This window comes from Neovison vison, chromosome 9, assembly GCF_020171115.1.
Source record: "Neovison vison isolate M4711 chromosome 9, ASM_NN_V1, whole genome shotgun sequence".
NCBI lineage: Eukaryota > Metazoa > Chordata > Mammalia > Carnivora > Mustelidae > Neogale > Neogale vison.
Window position 1 is genome coordinate 9,525,808 of NC_058099.1, and position 22,154 is coordinate 9,547,961.

A 22,154-nucleotide genomic window follows, 5' to 3' on the forward strand; every position below is an offset into this window, starting at 1 on the left:
AAAAAAAGCAAAAGCCTTTGTCTTTGCTACTATCCCATTCAGTGCACAGAGGTAATTCTAGTTAACAGAGTAACCGTGAGAGCAGTTTGGCTGATAGCCTTCCAGATTGTGTGTGTGTGTATGTGTGTGTGTGTGTGTGTGTTTTCAACAATTTTCAACAAACACACACACACACACACGCATGCATATATATATATATATATATATATATATATATATATATATAGTTGGAGTTTTACTTTATTAATATGGAGCATACTCTAGCGCCTTGGTGGCTCAGTTGTTAAGCATCTTCCTTCGGCTCAGGTCATGATCCCAGCGTCCTAGGATCGAGCCCCGTATCGGGCTCCCTGCTTGGCGGGAAGTCTGCTTCTCCCTCTCCCACTCACCCTGCCTGTGTTCCCTCTCTCACTGTGTCTCTCTCTGTCAAGTAAATAAAATCTAAAATATATGTATATATTTATATATTATTTATATATATATAAGCACACATATATATGTGGAGCATACTCTATACATTCTATATCTTTTTAAATTTAATAACGTGTCATGGAACTCTTCCCGTGTCTTGTTAATTTAGCTTATTTTGTTAACAGCTACATAACATCCCAGTGTATAGATATACCGTCCTTTATTTAATCATTTCCTGCTGGAGAATATTCAGACTGTGCAATTTTTTATTTTAAAACTGCTGCAGTGAACATCTTTGAACATACATCATTGTGTACTTGGAGTAATGCTTCTCAGGATAGATTCTTTTGTTGGGTCAAGAGTCAAGGTTGTTCAATTTTAAATGCCACCTTGCTGAAGTCATTCTATTGAACAAAGATTATTGAGCACCTACAAAGAGCCTGTTGCTGTGCTAGAGCTCTGGGAATACAGAGTTGGTTTTATTAAAAAGTCCCTCCATCCTCATCCTCAAAGATTTGCGGGAGTAGGGGGAAACAATGACAAATAGAAATGCTTCTAATCCAGCATGCTCAATACACTGAGAGAAGCAAGGCCCCGAGGAAGTTGCAGAGAAAGGGCCCTTGATTCTGGCATTTGGGCAGGGCTGCAGAGAGGAGGGGAGATGGCAAAAGGTGTGCTTCCCTACTCCTCCCGGGAGCCCATCTGTGAGACTGGGTCTTCAAGAAGAAATTTGTTCTAAAGAATTATGATGCTCCTGCATTTTCTCCTACACAAAGAAGGAAATCTCGGCTGTACGCCCTTTCCTTTCCTCCTCTTGGCACTTTCTGATTGATGATTGGAAATGATGGCAATACATAAACTATTTTTCTTTTTATTTTATGACCCGGTAATAGCAGTAACATATTTCCAGTAAATGTTTTCTATCGCAATAAAAAAGTTGTAACAAGACTAGAAATGGGTATAGTTAAACCCTAAAGAAATCATACTTTCAGAACTGTGGATTGAGGCAGTAACTCTGTAAATCATTTAACTTGGAAAAGGTCCCCTTCCACCCCAAAAAAACTTAGGGCAAGCAGCTGGTGTTTACTTTAAGTGCCCGTCGGATAGGTGTCTGCTGTGAGGGCTGGGGGAGGCCTCAGTTTTGAGCCCCATAAGACCAACTACTTTATTTCTTCCCACCTCATTTCCCACCCAACACCTTTACTCCTTTCTGAGCCAATAAATCATCTCAACCTTATAATTCTTTTTCTCAATCCCTAAATCAAGAAGATTATAGCATGCTCTTTCTGGAATATGGCATGTTAGTGCAGTTAAGAGCGTAGGCTCTGGAAACACACACCTGGATTCTTGTCCTGGCGACACTGTGGACACATGACGTAACCGCTCCACATTTTCCCCCCTCTATAAAATGAGGAATATAATGGGGCCTCCCTCATAGAGTTTAATGATTCAGAGTGCTAATGCACGTAAAGTGCTTTTGTTAAGGGCCAGGAAAGTCCTCAGTGTTGCTCACTGTTGTATTAAAAATGGGAAAATTGATGATTTTGTTAAATTTGGATAGCAGTATAACAGTCAACATTTATTGAGTGTTTATTATGTCCTACGCATCATGTTACACCTAATCTTTGCAGTTACTCCACAAATGTTTAGATCAGCTAATGTGCCCAGTGTGACATAACTTGTAAAAAAAAAAAAAGCCAATATTTTAATCAAGTTCTTTCTGACTCCAAAACCATTGTCTAACCACTGCATGTCCACCTTCTGGGCTTAGTACTCGGTGGGAGCAGAGATGGTAAAACTCGTCAAAACTACTCAAAAATTGTTCTCTCCTGGGTGGCTCAGTTGGTTAAGCAGCTGCCTTCGGCTCAGGTCATGATCCCAGCGTCCTGGGATCGAGTCCCACATCGGGCTCCTTGCTCGGCAGGGAGCCTGCTTCTCCCTCTGCCTCTGCCTGCCATTCTGTCTGCCTGTGCTCGCTCTCTCTCCCTCTCTCTCTCTGATAAATAAATAAAATCTTAAAAAAAAAAAATTTGTTCTCTCCTAATAAAGATTTTAGAGCAGATAGTGAGCCCCAGGGCCAGACCAAAAAGGAGACATTTCCTTTCCCTAATTGTAGAGAGAGCAGCCTGCCCTTCAGCAGATCCTTGCTTTGGCCGTATTACTCTTAAGAGAACGGATGTCTGCTTTTTTCTGTTTGTCTGGTGTCCTTAACATGCTCTGAAAATTAGGTCTTTCCCAGCCTTTGTCTTTAATTTCTGATTCTGGCTGACACCTTCATTAATGGTCCAGCACAAGCTTTCTGTCAACTTGAAGACTACTGTGTAAAAGTGGTTTTGCTGTCCTATCAATAATGGTCATAATTTCCCCAATACTCTCATCAGCAGTGAATTGAGTCTTGCAGCAAAGAAATGGAAACCCCAGTGCAGTGGTTTTAAAGTGATTTGTCTTGTAGACGGCGTCTTATTTCAGTAAAATCAGGTCAGTGCAGCACTGCTGGGTCAGATGTAAGTCTGATACAAATTACTTGGAGGAAATTGATCATTTGAACGTTCGGTTATTTTTAGCTACTGTAGCTTTTTAATATCTCTCTTTTTTTTCTTTATTTACATCTGTTTTAGTAAACTTTAACCATCATCATCAGGCAAATTAAATGTCTTCTCAATTTCAGCCAAGCCTATGACTAGAGGAAAGAATACCGTCTCCCCACCAGGAAGGCAGGAGCCTTCCCTGCATGGTTTTGGGGTTGGCCATAGTTCTGGCCTTGTTTAAACACTTAGGCCCACTCCTCCTCATCCTCCGGGTGACCCCCGTTCTGGGCTTTGTTTATTGCACAGACTGGCCCCTTGACCAGTCTGTTCTTCATTGCTATTGAAAGTTAATGGGGGCAAAATTGCATTCCCAAACATTTGAACCTGAAGTGGCCAGGGCCGAACTTAGTTGATCTCTGGTGATCGGTTCAATTTAGTTACGATTTTTTGCCATTAGGCTGGGGCTGAATGATGGTGATTTGGTTGAGGCCAAATGTCTGAAGAAAATTGGCTCTCGGCTAAGAGCGCTGTTATCAGAGGGGGCTCCCTTCTCATTTACATTTAGATGAGTATTGATTATTTATTTACTCGGAGAAGTGAGATTCGTTTCCAATCTTATCTTTCTCGTCTCTGCTTGTCAGCAGAAAGAGAGATAGAGCTCCTGACATCAGGCCAAGATAACAGCACTTTGTAGTAAAGATAAAAGTTGGAATGGGCCTTTTTCTAGTCTTGACTGAAAGGATAAGTTTTAAAAATTAGAACTGATGGGTCATGCTTTCAAAACCTTTCCTGAAGGTTTTGCCGTTTAACTAGGCAGGAGAATTGGTTTATTGGAACAGCCTTGGTCTTTCTTCTTTTGTAATAGGAATTGTATTTAATTTGATTATATTCGGCTGTTTCACTGAGAGCAAATTGTGTATTGGCTCAGAAGAGGCTAAAGTGTGACCTTATTGTCATGTCAGCTTGTTCCTTTTTTATTATTTAAATTCCAAATTATCCAATCTGAGCCTCAGAGGGAGTATAAGCTACAGTGGCTATCACTTGAATATAATTCAGTGCTTACATTAAGATCAAGCAGAAAATGATTATAGTCTCCCCTAGAGGAAGAGTTATAAGCGATGGCACTGACACTAAACGCAGACATTTCAGAATAGCTGATGTTGGGTCTGAGCTCTGTATCGACAGCATCAGCTTGTCAGTGACGGCTTTGGCTTCAGTGAGGAACTCAGGATTCCGCCAGCCCCTGCCATAGAGCAAGCGCGGCTTGGCACAGTTTGCCTCGAATGGTCCTCCCTGCCACCAGTCTCCTCCAACCCATTGTCCGCAGTGTCCCTAGAAGAATCTTAACACAGTGTAAAGCTGATTATGTCACCTCCCTGCTCCGTTAGCATCTGTGACCAACAGACCTTGACCGATAGTCTGGGCCAAGTATACCAACCCACTTCCCCCCGCGCCCCAGGAGAACTGAGGCCTTTTCCACGCTGAATGTCTCCTGGTCCGTGTGGGCTCTTGAGTACCTCCTTGGTTTTGGACATGCTGTTCCCGCTGTAGAAATGCAGTTCTTCTCCTCCTCCACTGACCCTGAGTCCTCCTTCAAGACTGTGCTCAGATGTTTCCACCTCGTTTGCCTCTTCTGTGCTAACACAGCACCTCATCCATCCCTGCCTGAGGACACGCGCTGACTTGGGCCCTTTGGATAATACCTGCTCCTGTGTGTCCTGCCACCTCTCCCGGTCTCCTTGAGGGCTGGAATTACTGATTCTTCATCTCTGTGGCTGGGTCATTGTTGATAGGTTTGTTGTATGGATGTGTGGATGGCATTGTAACATTGCCTGTCCTTCGATATCTACGCTGCCACCACTGGCTCGGTGACCCTTACTCATCATTTTTAGATTATATTCTTTGACCCTGAGCTTAGGGAACTGTAGGAATCCTGGCTGCTGAACAAGTCTCTAGTCTTATAGATTGAAAGCAAGCTTGTTTAAATAGATATTCTCCCTAGGGACTCCTGGGCGGCTCAGTTGAGCCATTACCTTCGGTTCAAGTCATGATCCTGGGGTCCTGGGATCAAGTCCCACATCGGACTCCTTGCTTGGCAGGGAGCCTGCTTCTCTCTCCACCCTCTGCCTGCCACTCTGCCTTCTGGTGCGTGCTCTCTCTCTCTGACAAATAAATAAAATCTTTAAATAGATACGCACCCTCTCCCACCCTGCAGCCCTACCTTGGACACACATGAGAAAGGATATGACATCTGTTTGATGCCAGCATTCCCTGCCACCCGTATCTTCCCTTAATGGGGCTGTTAGCCTGTTGAGACTCTTGGCTTAGGGGTCCACCTGCACCTCATGTCAGCCGGCTCTGTTCCAGCCGGTCCTAGCAGCAGTCATGGACGCCATCACTGAGCACTGTGCTGAAGGAATCAAGGATTGTCTCATTTCATCTTCACAGCAGCCTTCTGAGAGAGGTTCTGTTATCCTCATTTTACAGTTGAGAAGATACACAGAAGCTAAGTAACTTCCCCAGAATGCATATCTGGCCCTCTTACTCCCTGAGAGGGTGCAAACACCTGGAGTTTTCTGCTCAGAATCTGGCCTTTCCTCTTACTGGCTCATACTTCATCTTTTTCTGGCTACAAGAAGCCCTTTAAATTAGTAGATTTAAATAGATTTTAATAGTAGTAGATTTTAATAGATTAAAGCATCACTTTACGCTGGTGAATGGACAGTGACGAACATGAAGGCACGTCCATGGAAGTATTCAACCTTTGACTTCATCATTTTTCTTCAGACAGGTGGTCCTCAAACTTGTTCCCGTGCTCAGCAATAATAGTGATAAGTTAATTCATGTATATCTCACTTCAATCCAGAGAGCACTTGGAATATATACATTCCTGATAATAGGATAAAAATAGATAAGTTGAAAAACGACATGAAAGGAAAAGGAGGGGGCACCTGGGTGGCTCAGTGGGTTAAGCCTCTGCCTTCAGCTCAGGTCATGGTCTCAGGGTCCTGGGATCGAGCCCTGCATCAGGCTCTCTGATCAGCGGGGGAGCCTGCTTCCCTACCCGCGCCCCCCCCCCGCCCTGCCTGCCTCTCTGCCTACTTGTGATCTCTCTCTCTCTCTCTGTCAAATAAATAAATAAATAAATAAATTTTTTTTAAAAAGGACAAGGAAAATAAAGATCCAGAGGATTAATTGTCACAGAAGTGCGGACCCAGGCAGCACGGTTGGATCACGGTTTAGTGCGGAGCTTCCTCACACGCAAAGGAGAAAGGGAAGCTCTCTGTTAGTACAGGAGTTACATGAAGCTGTCTAAAGATACAAAAGAGCAAACCAGTTGCTCCAAGAAAATGCAGCTTTTGCCTGAGAGTGAGGTCTGAAGGACATTTCTCCCCTGTGTCTTTAGAAGGAAGATGCACAGTGATTGAGGCAGTGGTCTCTCTCTTTGGGCTTCTGCGTTTGCTTCCCACTGGAGTTCAACTCAGCTGGCTCTCAGCTGTTAAGGAATTGTGTGCTAAAGCCCTTTTTGTTTCTGTCAAGGATTGAAGGGATAGAGGAAGCCGGACTGACCATGTATGTATCCACCATCCGAAGGATACTTCATATTTTCTTTGAAACTTATGTGCTGAGATGTTTGCCTCGGGTTTACAAAATCCCATAAAAATCCTGCCTGGGTATTATAACTTGGATCCCTCCCTAAGTGCCCAGAGCAGTATTTTGTTCCTAGACGATCCGGTGACATGGTATTACTGCAATAAATACATCATTGGAATGCCCAAGCAGGTTTTCCTGTCGCCGCGCAGTAACTGCTTCCCAGAATCTTCCTTTTGTGTCCACATCCACTGTGAAGTAGAGGGCATGTGGCTTCATGCGCAGCTGTGACATTTTAAAAACCTCTTTCTAAAGGTGGATGTTGCCTTGAGAACTATGTCCTGTTCAGTGTGAAGGAGACTTTTTTATTTTATATAATCGTTTCCTTGGCAAAAATATATTAATAGAAACTGACCTCACAGCTTGCTTTCTAAAGTGGTTTTGGCTGCTCTTTTTTCTTTTCTCCCATGTTAGCTGCCTGAAAATTAAGCATTTGATAGAGACTCTAGGTTGATAGATCTAGTGGGTCTGGGCTGTCATAGTCTTGATTATCATCACCAGACGTTTATTAAGAGCTTGTATGAGGGAGGTGGTATGGTCTGTAGGTATTACGGAGCACAGACTGGGGCGGCCTGGCTGTGAATCCTCATTCCTCTACTTCCTATAGGACCTTCTTTCTGCCCATTATTCAGCCCTTGTTAGTTCCAGTTTCTTTTTGCATGAACTGGAATTCATATTCTCTACATGCTAGGGTGACAGATCAGATCATCTGTATAAAAGGCCTAGCACAGTACCTGGCACACAGTAGCAGGCCTGACTATGTTATGATCTCTTAGTATTGTTATGGTCCTGAGAGGTGGCTGTGGTGGTTAGCTGACACTTACATAACACTATTAACGTATCAGATACTGTTCTAACTGCTTTATAGCTGTTAACTCATTGAATCCTCAGATAGGCCTATGAGATATTATTATTCCCATTTTAGAGATGAAGAAACAGAGATACTGAGTTGCCCCACAGTCATACAGCTAAGTTGATCAGCCAGGAGTAGAGTGAGGCAATCTGGCCCCAAGTCCATGCCCTTAACCACCAGGTTAAATTGTTTCTCATACATACACTGCCTCTCATTACATGATGTGGCCTGAACTTATCCATCTGGCTTTTTCAGAGGAAAATTCGTGCAACAGTCCTTCTGTGTGAGATGTTTTATCCCCTGGGCAAGAATTAGGAGTGAAATTGATATTGTAAGAGGCAGTTTTCCATTTGGGTTTCGATATCAAGTCTCATCTACAGCTTAACCACCCTGCCTTCTCCAAAGTCAAGACTTATCAGTCCTTTGCTAAGCTCAGAAATGGGTTTCCAAGTTGGTCTTCAGCTTTTATGGAGGAGAAGGGGGGAGTACCCAGGACAGAAAATGACACTTGAAATTTCAATTTAATGACAAAACTGGGCACACATAGGAATATTCTTAAGGAAAGATGGAGGGAGAGAGTCTTTCTGGATGGAGAGGGAAAATAAGGTGACCCTGTCTTCATAAGGACCCAAGTTACAGCCATTGGACAGGATAAATCAGTAGGTATGGATTTCATTAGAACAAATTATTTCAGATCATTTTCATTTTAAATTTATAGAAACCACAAGTTAAGTGATTCAGAACCCAAATGAAACTACAAATCTACAAAAATCTATACTTAAGGTATAAACAATGGCCTCTTTATAATTGGCCGGTAATTTACATTTGCTAGAGGAAAAAAGATTTAAAACACAGAGGCTTTAGAGCCTAAGACCCTTGAGTTTTATTCCCCCTGCCCTACTTCCTACATTTGTGATCTTGGCCAAGTTACTTCAACCTGCCAACCTTTAGGGTCCCAGTCTGTGAAATGGGAATAATAGTATCTGTCTCTTAGAGTTGTTGGGAGCATACACCAAGGTAACAAGCAGAATGCTTGGCATATAGTGAATGGCCATTCAGTAAGTGAGAGTCATCATCATATTAGGCTTCAAGGAAAAAATGCTAAAGCTTCTTTCACGAAACAAACTATTTCAATAGAAATATCTGCAAGACCCAAGAAATAAAAGAGTAAATGTTGAATGATGGCAGTTATGGCTTTGATAGTGGTACAGGGGGCTCATGATGTTTAAGGACAAGAAACCCTTCCTACTACTCCCTGCCCTCCCTAGTTTCCCTCATCACGTCTCCCAGGCAGCTTCAGAGCCTGGAAGGAAAGAGTGCAAAGCAGACCAGCCTGCTACACATCTCCATGCAGTCAGGCCCTGGCTGCCAGCGATCAAGAAAGTGGTGGCTTATTTACAGTCCAGCTCTCAGGTAGGCAGACAGCTTGAGAAGCCCAGCCCCCTGTAAACTGTGCTCAGAGTCAGACTAAGTAAGCCTAGACTGCAGGGTTACTTAAGTTGAACATAGCGATCTATGTAAACTGATAAATGTCTGGTTTTGATTAAATTATCACATGAAAACCCATTAGAGAAGCCACAGTGTGTGATAATTATGGTATCCTCAGAAAAATGGCATAGTAAGAAATCAGAGGACTTGCAAGTATATATGATGTATTTTAAATTATAAAACTAGCCTTTATTTATTATAGGAAATGTGAAAAGTACAGAAAAACACTAAGGAAAAATAAAAACATTCATTATCCCACCATCCCGTGTAAGCGCTATTCACATGCTGGAAATAACCTTGCGGTCTTGTTTCCCCTGTGACTTTACACATGTTTTTTTCACAATTGTAGCCTTCCTGCACATACTGTGTTGTAATTTGCTGTTTTCATAAAGTAGCATATTATAAACATGTTTTATAAAATTAAGCATTTTTGCAGCATCACTTTTAATATCTTTATGGATTTTCATAATATTTTGTTTAACCAGTCTCCTATTGTTACATTTAGGGTGTACCCACATTTTGGCTGTCATAAAAAAGTGAATTATTAGAGCTAAACTTCGTACTGTAAATTCACAGAGGTGGCTGTTAGTGTCTGGCACACTGTGTTGCTGAGAGGTAGTGAGGATGGAGCAGTGCAAAACTGTTTAGCAGACCTGTGTGTCCCAAAGAGGCACTCTAGGGTCAGCAGTGACTCCCTTCCCCTAATGGGCTTGAAGAGGCGCACAGCTATGAAAGGTGGGTGTTGGGAGAGGAAAGGAAAGAAAAGAGAGAGTGCATAGAACTCTTCTCACCAGTTAAGTTTTCTGAAAGTTCAGCTGGGCATGATTTTTCTGTGATGACTTTCCCTCAGTGAATGTGGGGGATATCAGGAATTAGCAGCAAACATGCCTGGTAATGAACAAAAGTCGATGATAGGTGACAGGTATCTGAGACTGGGAATTATCAGTGTTTACATACCTTTATTTGCTAAATATTTTTGAAATGAAAATTTAACTGTATAATGTTGAAATACAGTACCCTCTTGACTTGTATATAGTGTATTAGAGTTTATAAGAATTGTGTAGGTACCTGAGTGTGTATTTTTATAAACAGATAGTGTTTTGAGCACTGTTGACTAGCAAAAGTTTAAGAGCTGTAAGTAGTGTACAAAAGACTCGTGTGACAACTGAGACTTGCTAATGACATGCCAATTAGAGAAAAGATAGACTGTCCCATGAAACTGACATGACATGACAGTGCTCTCCATGGATGTAGAACATAGGGGAGGAGAATGACATGGAGGAGGTGAGTGAAATGCCTCCGACTAGTGAAGGAGTAGTACTGCATATGAATAACAAGTTGACAACAGCTGAAGAACATATCTAAAAATATGTGTTCCGCCTGGGAGCCCTGGAAGGCCTCTGATACTTTCCTCAGATCTCTTACATCTCCCCTCTGTCTGACCAAACACGCCTTTCATAGTCAAAATAATAAGACAGTTTCTTACACCTCTAATCTTTTCAATAACCATTAACAACAAGAGCAGTCTTTTGAATCTGATCATTGGACCCGTTAGGTGTTATCTGAGAAGAACAAGATTGTCATTTGGCTTGACAAAGAAATACATGAATAAATGTATAAAATGCCCCAGTGTTTTATTAAGATCTGCCAGAACCCCCTGTGTGACACAGGCTAGCTAGTATTCCTGGTTTTCAGTATTATTGAACCGGTGTCTTTGTGTTTTCATGAATGTTTCAACAAAAACATGAATCAGCAGCCACTGTCTATTACCATCACCCAGAAATCAGAGATTTTGGGGGGTTTTTTGTTTGTTTGTTTTTACCTCACCTGCTCTTTAAATTTTTAAAAAGATTTTGGGCTGTAATCGTATTAGAGGTCTGAACAAACTTTATTCCTGCTTATAATTGATTATTCATTATGATATAATGGTTATTCATAACTACTTCTGTGGGAGTGCCTCCTAGGAGGCAGGTGCATACCAAGTATTTTTCCTGTATCATCTGTAATCTTCACAGTAATCCTTAAGGTGTAAGTATCCCCCTCATTACATATTAGGAAACAGAGGCTCGGAGGCTCGGAGACGGTAGGTTACTTGCTGATATCTGAGAACCCATGTAGCCATGTTGCGATTCCAAGTCAAGCCAGTTCAAAAGCCATCTACCTCTCGCCTTGTTTGGGGTCGCTGAGCAAAAACAGAGCTGATAATAGAACAGACAAGTGTGTAAAACCTTGTGGAACAAAAACCCCAAACTCTTCCATCTTGGATAGCTAGACCCTCTCAGACAGACTTCAGCGTTTTCCCAGTGCTTTATCAGCTTTTTGCCAGTATGTGGTGTTTTTTCAATGTCAAATTCATTGTTTCAGACTTCCTCCCCTCCTCCTGCCCCTTTGATCTTCCAGGCCCTCAGTACCGCCTGGAGAAGCAGAGCGAGCCCAATGTCGCCGTGGACCTGGAGAGCACTTTGGAGAGCCAGAGCGCATGGGAGTTCTGCTTGGTCCGAGAGAACAGTACGTTGGCCTCCTCGCTCCATGCCTGCTTTGTCCGTTGCAAACAAGCTTAGGAGTCCTGTGTTTGGGAACGCGCACTGGTCTGGCTTCCCCAGGGAGATTTGAAATGACTTTGTTTTCCAAGGCAGATCTCAGCCTTTGTGCCAAAATGTGTCCCAAGTGAAATGATTGATTTTATACATTTTGGTAAAAAGTCTGCATCCTGTTTAGTACTGTATGATTGATATTTTTCTGTTAAGCTGTATCTTCTTAAGGTAGGAGCAGCCCCGGAAACAGCTTAGAGATAAATATGAGGCCTTTTCTGAGGCCAAAACTATTTTGTATATAAAACAACTGGCCCTGTCAGTATCACTGTTCAGACTTCTAGTTTTAGAAAATTCTGTTTGCATATGCCTTAGCAGGAGGCCGTGTAGTGGTTCCTAGAGCTATGCTGTAAGTCTTTTTAAAACTTCAGTTCATTTCTTCTTTACTTTCCTAGTTGTGAATCTTTTCCACTCCCTCCTCTATACTCCCACTGACTCAAGGAACAAGGATGTGAAAACGGAGATTAGGGCAGCCAACTCTCCACTGTCATTCCTGCTTTGGGACATTTATACAGGCTATTTCTTCTGCAAGGAGCACACTTCCCCCCACTCCTGTTACCCCTTTCTCATCCTTTGTCTCAATTCAAATGTCACATCTTCAGATAGACCACCTGTGATTCCCCCCACCCCCCCGCCTCACCTAAACCTGATCCATTCCTCACTTGGGTATCCTATTCTGTTCAGTCATAGAGTAGACTACTTTTTCTTCATTATATATATTTCAGCTTGTGATTATATATTTTTCTCAATGATCATTTGATGTCTGTCCCCCAACTAGGTTGTCAGGTCTATGAGGGTGTCCTTGACCCATGCAGGTTGTCCCTCATTATTTCAGCAAATATTCACTCATCATCCACTATAGGTCAGTACTGTAGGAGCTTGTCAATATAGATTGAATGAGTGAATGAATGGCAGTTTTTAGTCATGCCACTGACCCTCTAAGCAAGACCAGCTTGCTACTCACTGACGCGAGGCCTTGACAGCCTCTGCTGGAGAGGCATGCAGAAATTTCTCCGGGATGGTGAAACATGGTCCTTGCATTTATTTTTTTCAAAGATTTTATTTATTTGAGAGAGAAAGCGTGAGAGGGGGCAGGGTCAGAGGAAGAAGGTGACTCCCTGCTGAGCAGGGAGCCCAATGCGGGACTCATTCCTGGGACTCCCAATCATGACCTGAGCCGAAGACAGTCACTTAACCAACTGAGCCACCCAGGTGTCCCTGATCTTTGCATTTAGCAGCAAATTCTTGAAGGCAGAAGGTTGGTATCCCCATAGTCTACAGCCAGTTATGAATATCTTATATAAACATACAGAGAAATAAAAATCAATTGGATTCCCAAATGGTATAAAAAATTCAAATAAGTAGTAAACAAAAAATGTTTATCGCTATCAACAATGTAAGATAAAAACATTTTAGAGCAACAGTGGAATACTTTTCACCTGTCATATAAGCTGGGTAGTTCAAAAAAAGTCCTTACTGCTGGGAAGAAATAGGCATATTCAAATACCAGTGACTAGTGCAAGTTAATGTAACTGCAAAATTATCTAGAGACCTAAAAATGTTTTCCCCAGTATTTCTGCTTATGGAAATCTGTCTTAAGGAGAAAAAAATCTGTAATGCAATAAATATATGTGTATATTGATAGTTGTTAGATATTTATATTATCTAACACTAGAAAAGTAGTTAGATAACTTAAGGTATATCCCTATATTGGAAAATTGTGCAGAGCACATCACATCACCATTTGGTAAAGGAAGACCAAGTAATTTGAATAAATTCTCCCACTGAAGGTAACTTAAAAAGCTGATTAAAAAATATAAATCATCACCCTAAAGTCATCAGAAAGCACAAGATAAAAAATATGGTCTATATGTGGGAGAAGATTGAACCGAAAGAACTGAGATCAATACCTAGGAACAATTTTACCCTGAGATCATCCAAATTTAAGGGCTGCTGTATTCCAAGGAAATTTTATAGCATTCAAATTCATATATTACAAAAGAAGAAAGGCCAAAAAGTGATAAGCTTATAAGCATTTAGCTTGAGAAATTAGAAGAGAAACCAAATAAAGAAATGTAAAGGGAATAAAAGGAAGGAAGCAATAAAGAGCATAAATTAAGGAAATAGAAGATTTAGGGACATCAAAACCAAAAATTAGTTCTTGGAAAACATTAATGAATTACTAAACCTCTGATGAAATAGATCAAAGACAAAGAAGAAATAACAGAAACAAATGGTAATAAAATAAAAAGGAGGTATACTTTTATTATCAAGGATCTGCAGTTAATAAACAGGTAACAGGAATTATTTTTGAAAGCCTCCACACCAAAAATTGTGAAAATGTAGATGAAAAGGACAAAATCCTTAAAAAGAAAAAAAAAACCCTCAACTTACCAAAATTGACACAAGAAGAAATAGAAAACTTGAGTATACTCACAACAATTTTGAAAATTGAATTCACAATTAAAAACCTTCCCACAAAGGAAAATCTGGCCCAGATGATTTCACTGCCTAGTTGTATCAAACACTTAAGGAAGAAGTAACTCCCGTCTTACATCAGCTATTCCAAAGACTAGGAAAAAGAGTGACACTCTCCATTTTATTTTAAGAGACTATCTCAGTCTTTTTATCAAACCCTAATAAATACTATGCAACAAAGAAAATTTAAGTAGATACAAATATCCTAAACAAAATATTAAAAATATATTAAGGGAATAATACAGCATTCCCAAGTTGGAGTTTTTTGGGTTTTTTTTAAAAGATTTTATTTATTTATTTGACAGAGAGTGAGTGAACACAAGTAGGCAGAGAGGCAGGCAGAGAGAGAGGGGGAAGCAGGCTCCCCATTGAGCAGAGAGCCAGATGCGGGGTTTGATCCCAGGACCCTGAGATCATGACCTGAGCCGAAGGCAGAGGCTTAACCCACTGAGCCACCCAGGCACCCCTCCATGTTGGGTTTATTTAAAGAGCACAAGGTTGTTGTGACTTTAGAAAAACCCAGTCAAGGGTTGCCTGGGTGGCTTAGTCGGTTAAGCATCCAACTCTTGATCTCAAGTCAGGTCTTGATCTCACGGTTGGAAGTTCGAGCCTACTTTAAAAAAAAAAAAAGTCAGGATAATTTACCCCAATAACAGATTAAAAGGATAATCATCTCAGGAGATGTAGAATCTTATCCGGCCATTATAAGTTGTGTTTACCGAGAGTTTTCACAACGGGAAAAGTAAGTTTTGATGTAATATTAAGGAGGAGAAATACCAGGGAAGCAAAATAACACATACAGACTAATATCAACTTTGTAAAAACAAAACAAACAAAAAGAATAAAAGGAAATGCCAAAATATTAATAGTGGTTGCCTCTGGTTGGCATTATTCTGGGTAATTAATTTTCCTTCCCCTTTATACTTAAACTTTCCAGAGTTTCTATAATGAGCATGCATGACTTTCTAAGAAGAAAAAGTAAATAGTAAAGTTAAGTTTACTTAACTAAACTGTAAAGTTAAATTTACTTTATTTAACTTTAGATAAAAACTACATAATAAGAGTAGCTCTTGGAGCACCTGGGTAGCTCAGTCAGTTAAGCATCTGCCTTCAGCTCAGGTCATGATCTCACGGACCTGGGATCAAGCCCTGCATCAGGCTCTCTGTTCAGTGGGAGACTGCTTCTCCCTCTCCCTCTGCCTGCCTCTCTCTCTCTCTCTGTCAAATAAATAAATAAAATCTTAAAAAATAAATATGTAAGAGAAGCTCTTAATTTAACAATCCTTTTGATACTTGAAATCTCAAACCATGTGTAGTACTACACCACGGCACACCCAAGGGAGAATTATAACAACACTACCCTTTGCAACTTGTTTATCTAATATTTTTTAACCTGATTTAAATGGGTAATCCCTCCCTCCCTGTCATGTTCTTTCATTCTTTAAAGACTCTCCTCTAAAGCAAACTGAGGACTCTAATTCACAGACAGGAATTCTGTAGTGGATTCTATTTCAGAATGTTGATTCTTTGTCAAATGATTAAGATGAAGCGCTATTTGTTAACATCTTACTAAGTTTTTTGGACACATGATACTTACTCATGTTAAAAAAAAAATTGCTCAGATAACAAAGAGCCTGTAGTGAAAACTTCATCTCTCTTCTCTCCCTTAATTCTCCTTCCAGAGACAACAGTTGTTCCCAGTTTTTTCCATATCTTTCCAGGGATCATCTGTGTATACACAAGCATACTCTGTATAAGGATGTGACTGTATCCCCCACAGGCATGTATATGCTTGCGCATACACAGTGTTCACACACATTTATACTTCCCCCTACTTAGAAGCAAATGATAGCAAACTTACCATTAGAGTGTTCATTTTTCTTTTATATTTATTTATTTATTTATTTAGCCAGAGAGGGAAAGCATAAGCAGGGGGAAAGGGCAGAGGGAGAAGCAGGCTCCCTGCTGAACAGGGAGCCTGATGCAGGACTTGATCCCAGGACCGTGGGATCATAATCTGAGCTGAAGGCAGATGCTTAACTTACTGACAGAGCCACCAGGCGCCCTTTCTTTTATCATTTTAACAATACATTGTAGAGATTATTCCACATCAGTCCACATGCCACTCCACATATAAATTCGCCTCTTTCTTTTTTAACCTGCCAAGGTATTTCATAACATACTATGATTTCACGTTAGTTTGTTGTTGTTTTTTTTTAATTTTCATCTTTGTTTGTTTTGTTGTTTGTTTTTAAAGATGAGGTCTATCTCTCTTCCTAGGAAAAAGGCACTGTAAGGGTTGGTAGATAAAGCTTTGAAATCTTGGCTCTTGTTCTCACTTCACTTCTAAGCACGAGCATAGTCTTAATAACTTGTGTGACATCTATGAGCCTCAGCATCCCTGTCTTTTTTTTTTTTTTAAAAGATTTTATTTATTTATTTGACAGAGGGAGATCACAAGTAGGCAGAGAGGCAGGCAGAGAGAGAGAGAGGAGGAAGCAGGCTCCCTGCTGAGCAGAGAGCCCGATGCGGGACTCGATCCCAGGACCCTGAGATCATGACCTGAGCCAAAGGCAGCGGCTTAACCCACTGAGCCACTCAGGCGCCCAGTATCCCTGTCTTAAAAGACATGCAAGAAATTCTAGTTGTCTTACTCTGAGTCAAAATCACTATGATCGTAGCCTTACCAGCATTTACAAAGGGCACAAGGCAGTCGGTGGTTTAGGATCAGTGGAATATTATTACCAATATTTGTAAAATAGAAGTAAATTATAAAAGCAGTTTGTTCCTTTTATAGAGGAGGTTTTTTAATCTTTTGTTTAATATTAAGTAGAAATCCTAGTGAAACAAATATTGTTCTCCCATAGCTATATATTAAGAAGTTGGATTGAAGACAAAAATATTTCAGAAATAGAATTTTTTTTGCTTCTGTTGGTATTTTTGATCAGGCCAAGCTTGCTGTCCATAAAGCCATTTTGGAGGTGAACTAAATTAGGAGCATCTATTATGCAGTGTGTAAGAGAATATGCTATTGAGCCAGATTGCCTCGGTTCACATTCTAGGCCTGTCACTTACTGGCTGTGTGACCTTGGACAATTTACTTAACCTCTCTTGGGTAGTTTATCTGCCTTCACAAGATTGACAGGATTCAGTGAGTTTTAATAATCATAAAGCTCTTAGAATGGTGCCTGGCACATAATAAGCACTCAATAAACATCAACTATAATTCATAAATAATGAGCAGTATTCTGTGGCTGACAGAGCAGATGGGCCACAGATGTGGAGGTCTGGAATTACAGACCTGTTGGGGCCCTCAAGGAGGTGTGTGATGGGGGGAACTGATACAGAATGGAGAGAGGAACGGGAGACAGATCTGGAAGTCTGTGTCACAAGACCAGAGAACTTAGAAGCAGGGTACTTTCCAGCAAATGTGCTTTGGTGCCCCAGAAGAGATGTGTACCTTATAAGTAAAACCATTTGATTGCTGCCACAAGGATGGATATAAGACTTTCTGTTTTTCTTCCAAAAAGGGATAGTCATAATTTTTTACATCAACCACATCAAAAGATGTTTCCTAAATTACTTATTCAGGCCTTCTTTTGTAAGGCATCATGCTAGACATTTTGCAAACGCTTTCTTATAATTTTCTCAACTACCCTAATAAGATACTATTCTAATTGTGGAGAGCAGTTGTGACTTGTGCAAAGTTAGCTAGCCAGTGATAGAACCAGAATCCTAAGTCAGCTGTCTGATTCCAAAACCCACCATGAGACTGTTGATGAAATAACCTAAATTTTCAATCCTAAGAATTGTGATGACAATTGTCTTATACACTATGAGAGAGAAGCTTGCTAATGAAGCTGACATGACAAGAGTTTCTGCCTAGGGACTGAGAGCTAACATTTGTGCTTGGATCTTGGCCTAAATAAGAAAATGACAAGCCAAAGTCCTTGAGCTTTCCAGTTTGGATTCTTGTCTGATAATCTACCTCATCCTTCAGCCAACTGTCTGCCAGAAGCTGGAATCAGACCAGAAGAAGGCAGGAGTACATTATGGAGAGGATGTAATGGTAGAAGACTTCCATTCTTGTCTAAGCACCTATATGAATTCTGGCATCAAACTGAGCCTCACTTTCCTTTGTGCCATATGTTACCAGTGACCTTTTCTCTTACCCCTGATCACACATAGGTAGACTGGCCAGGTCCTTAGAAGAAAAACGCAGCATGAACCAACTTATTCTTTGCACAACTTTAAGAGAGAAACGGGAATTTTCCATCATCGGGAAAACAGGCCTGAAATTAAGCTGACTTTGTGGAGTACCAACAAAATGTCAGACCATGTGTCTTTACTGTTTGGTCACTCAAGAGTCTGCCCTTGTTGTAGTTCAGCATAGTGCTTTAAAAACACTGTGCCTCTGCAGCCTTTGGCATCCGACGAACCATGTCACTTCTCTGAATCTCAGTTTCCTCTGTAAATGGAGGTGGTTGAATCTATTTCACAAGGGTTTTTTGAAGATTAAATGAGATAGAAGAACTATCATTGTAATGAACTTTTAGGCCGTTGTGCTCGTCATCTTTATTTTATAGAAGAAACTAGGCTTTGAGGGGTGATTTGAAGTGATTGTATGACTAATAATCAGAGGTGGGGGCTGGAAAACTGGGTCTTCTGTGCAGTAAGTCTAGTGCAACAGTTGAATCTGATTATTTTATTTCCTAGTAGAAATTGCCATACAAAGAGTCTTCGGTTCTCTAGACATCATGTCAACCTCCTTTAATCTCCTTTCCTTTTCAAGGAAATCTTCCTTATTTCAGTGCCTTACTGAACTCAAGGTGGACAGTCACCTAGATAAGTGGCCTGTGGCAGGGGAGAGTATCTTTGGGTCTCAGTCTGTGGGAGGCCTCTTCCAACTCTTTTGGTTTCCCCTTAAAGACCGGAAGAGGAGGTAGCTTCCTGTACCCAGGAAGAGTTTCTCCTTACTTCGGTCTGAACAGTGATTCCACTGGACGGATTAACCACCCCCACACGGGGTTGTGACCACCACCACCCGTCCCCAGGGCAGGGACCATCCTGGTGCCTGTGGCCAGGTATGGTTCATTACCCTGGATGGAGTGAGCCTCCCAAGTCCCTGGCATCAGCAGGCCTCTCACTAGGGCTCCAGGGGACAAGTACATGAAAGCTTTTAAAGACAAGTTGGGAGTTGGGTGAGCGTCAATACCCATATGTTTCTTCTTGGAGGTACTTGGGCTACGCCCCCAACTCATTACCTCCCCCTCCCCCAATAATACTAAATAAAGAGGAAGGCATGAAGCAACCATAGGCAGTGAATGACTGCTAATCCTGATTGTTTCTAGTTCCTCTTCCCTGTGCTTTTTCATAGTGGGCAGATCCCCCCTCCTGTGTGTGCTCTGTGCCAGTCCTGGAGACTCCCTGGTTGTTCCATTTGGCTTCTGGAGGCTTTCTTCAGCTACAGATTACTAATCTCTCCAATTTCTATCATGTGACTTAAATACCAAGGCTTTAAGCCTCTTTTATTATATAGCACAACAGCAGTCTTCAAGTGCAGAAGAAAATGTGATCGTGCAAATAAACTCTATTTACAAATAGAAATGACCTCTGGTGTTCATGGTTTGGATTTTAGGTTGAATTACTGCCGAAAGCCAGTTACGTTTCTGACTTTGGTCGGAGGAAAGTGTTCACTATAGGGAATTTTTGAACGGGTGAAGGTTTTTCCATGTAGATGCCTGCTTTGCGGCATGCTAACAGAATTTAAATGAAATTTAAATTAAAATTAAATGAAACAGAAACATTGTCCCCAATGTAGGAATACCTGTGTGCTTGCACCTCTTGCTTTCTGGTTAATGCGAACTGGTTGGTAATGTGTTGTAGTGCACAAGGTGTGGTATTTACTAGCACTGTGTGACCTTGGACAAGTCCTTCTCTGTGAACTGTAGGGCTGTTAGGAAGATTAGAAGAGAATGTGTGTACCAAGAGCACAGTGATGTGTATGCACAGGCCTGTTGGCCAGGCCCAGTATTTGTCTGTCCGTGTGCCTGAGACACCACAGCTAGTCTGTGCATGTTTATGTGATGGCCTTTTCCCTTCCTGTTCTTCCTGTTTTCCCACTAGCTCTTAGACTTCCCACAGGCCCCTTTTGGCAATGGCCAGCACCAAGGGGTAGGTGGTACCTTGGGCCCAAACCAGTGCTGACCTGTACCAGAGACAAACTCGTGCCCTGTCCACACCTACTTCTTCACTAATGAATGTCTGAACTGCAGTCTCTGTGGGCTGAAAAATTCAACATGAATTGCATTTTTCGCTCTCCCCCTTTCTTGAAAGTCCCCCCCTTTTCATTTTATCATTCGGTAGTAATTAGTATTCAAGGGAAATTGGTCTTAATATATTGAAATTGGTTAAGTGCATTTAGACCTGTACCACAGCCAATGTCTTATTGGAAAATGTAATTGGGGACTCTGTGTATGTAATTAATTGAATTACAATTAAGAACTTTCATTAAGCGATACACTGGTACATTAGAGCAGTAAGGAAACATGTTTGACGAGCCACAAACCCTGTATGGGCTTTAAGTGAGGGCACAGGGATTTGCATCCCTCTGGTAGGCTCCTGGCCCCAGAATCCACTCTGCTGTCCCTGACTGATGGCTTGGTAATGCCTCGGGTGACATTTCTGCAGTGACTCCCTGATGGGAGATGGGGTCCTTCTAGCTTATGTGCCCTCAGTCTCTGACTCTGGAGTCAGAGAGAGAGAGAGAGACCTCAGTGTTGATCAGATATTACAGTTCTAAGGTATTTTGCCATGTAAATTGTCAAAACTGCCCCGGCTCCTTTTACTGTGTTTTCAACAGTAACAAAGATACATTGGAGGAAGAGAAAGTGATAGGAATTCTGTCATCAGCCTAACTCGTGAGCAAACCTGTAATGGACCAGTGGTTCAGACCCTTGGCTGGTCACACTTTATCCTCTAAAAGGTAGTTGGTTTCATTCTTGGCACACATTTGTTTATTCATCCCCTAAGCAGTGGTGGTGTCCTCCTATAGGCCAGTCACTGTGCTGACACGGTAGAGTGGAGCCCCGCTCATGGAGCCCACAGTTGTGACAGGTGCTACAGAGGGTATAAAAGAGTAGCTAGCAGGTGTCTGGAGCTGTGGGAGGAGGAAAGGCTTTCTTGAGGAAGAAGAAAAAGGAGATAGTCAGTAAAGGAAGGAAGGTCCGGGTGCAAGCGACTGCTCATCTGAAGGCCTTGAGAAGGAGCTTCAAGTGAGGACTGAGGGATGCGCAGGGTCTAGAAAGCAGAGCCTAGAGGCCCTGGTTCCGTGTTCTGCTCTTTTTAGAAATTCTACAAACCGGAAACTGTTTCTTTCTGATCACCTCATAAAACAAGATTACCCTGATTTATTGAGGGTCTGAAATCTCCCTGTGGAAAGGCTCTGACTCCGAGAGTTTAATCAATTAGGCCCTGACAGCAAGGATCCCTACCCTGGATGTAGCATGGAGCGTTCAGTGAAGGGCATATCCTACCGTGTGATGCTGACGGCTTTGGCGAGATTACCGCAGAGGGCGTGCGCGCGCGTGTGTGTGTGTTTGTGTTATACTATATCCCCTATTGATCGTGTTTTAGAGACCAGCAAAAAATGACTAGTAGCCAAAGGGAAGTGTTTAATAGAAGAGAAGTTTGTAGCTTATGAGGCTTTAGGGACTTAAAAGGCCTTTGGAAAAAAAAGATGTGATGGATGTAGAAAGCAAAGGGAGAGTTTTTCTCCCCGACTCACTTATGTAGCCAGCTTTGAGTCTTACAGACAGAGTGAAGAGAATTAGGTTTTATCCCCGATTCTTTGTTCTGGCAAAGCCAGACATGATTGTGTTCTCCTTAGAAACTGTTTTGGCCCATGGATTTGGACACTCGCAGCGCATCAAAGGGACATTTTTAACCAAAGAATTATGTGGTGATTAAGGGCACATTTTTGGAATTAGACAGGCATGGGTTCGGCTCCTAGATCCAGTCTGTGCTACTTGTATGGCTGTGCTAATGGGATGACATTCTAAGCCTCGATTTTTCTCACCTGTAAGAAAGGGGATAATAATAGGCAACAAAAGGGCATTGGGGAAATTAAATGAGATAGCATATTTAAAGTGCAGG

The 22,154-nt window shown here is 41.6% G+C and overlaps 1 protein-coding gene across 7 annotated transcripts in view; it reads left to right on the forward strand.

Annotated features, from left to right (window-relative positions):
* Nucleotides 1-22,154, forward strand: part of MAPKAP1 (MAPK associated protein 1) — a 245,365-nt gene that overhangs the window by 171,327 nt on the left and 51,884 nt on the right. For 6 of the 7 annotated variants that reach the window (XM_044264899.1, XM_044264900.1, XM_044264901.1 and 3 more), the window contains one exon: nt 11,332-11,439. The exons of the other annotated variant lie outside the window; for it this stretch is intronic. In XM_044264899.1, the coding sequence (XP_044120834.1) occupies nt 11,332-11,439 (108 nt within the window). The remainder of the gene's footprint in view (nt 1-11,331; nt 11,440-22,154) is intronic. 7 annotated transcript variants of the gene reach the window in all.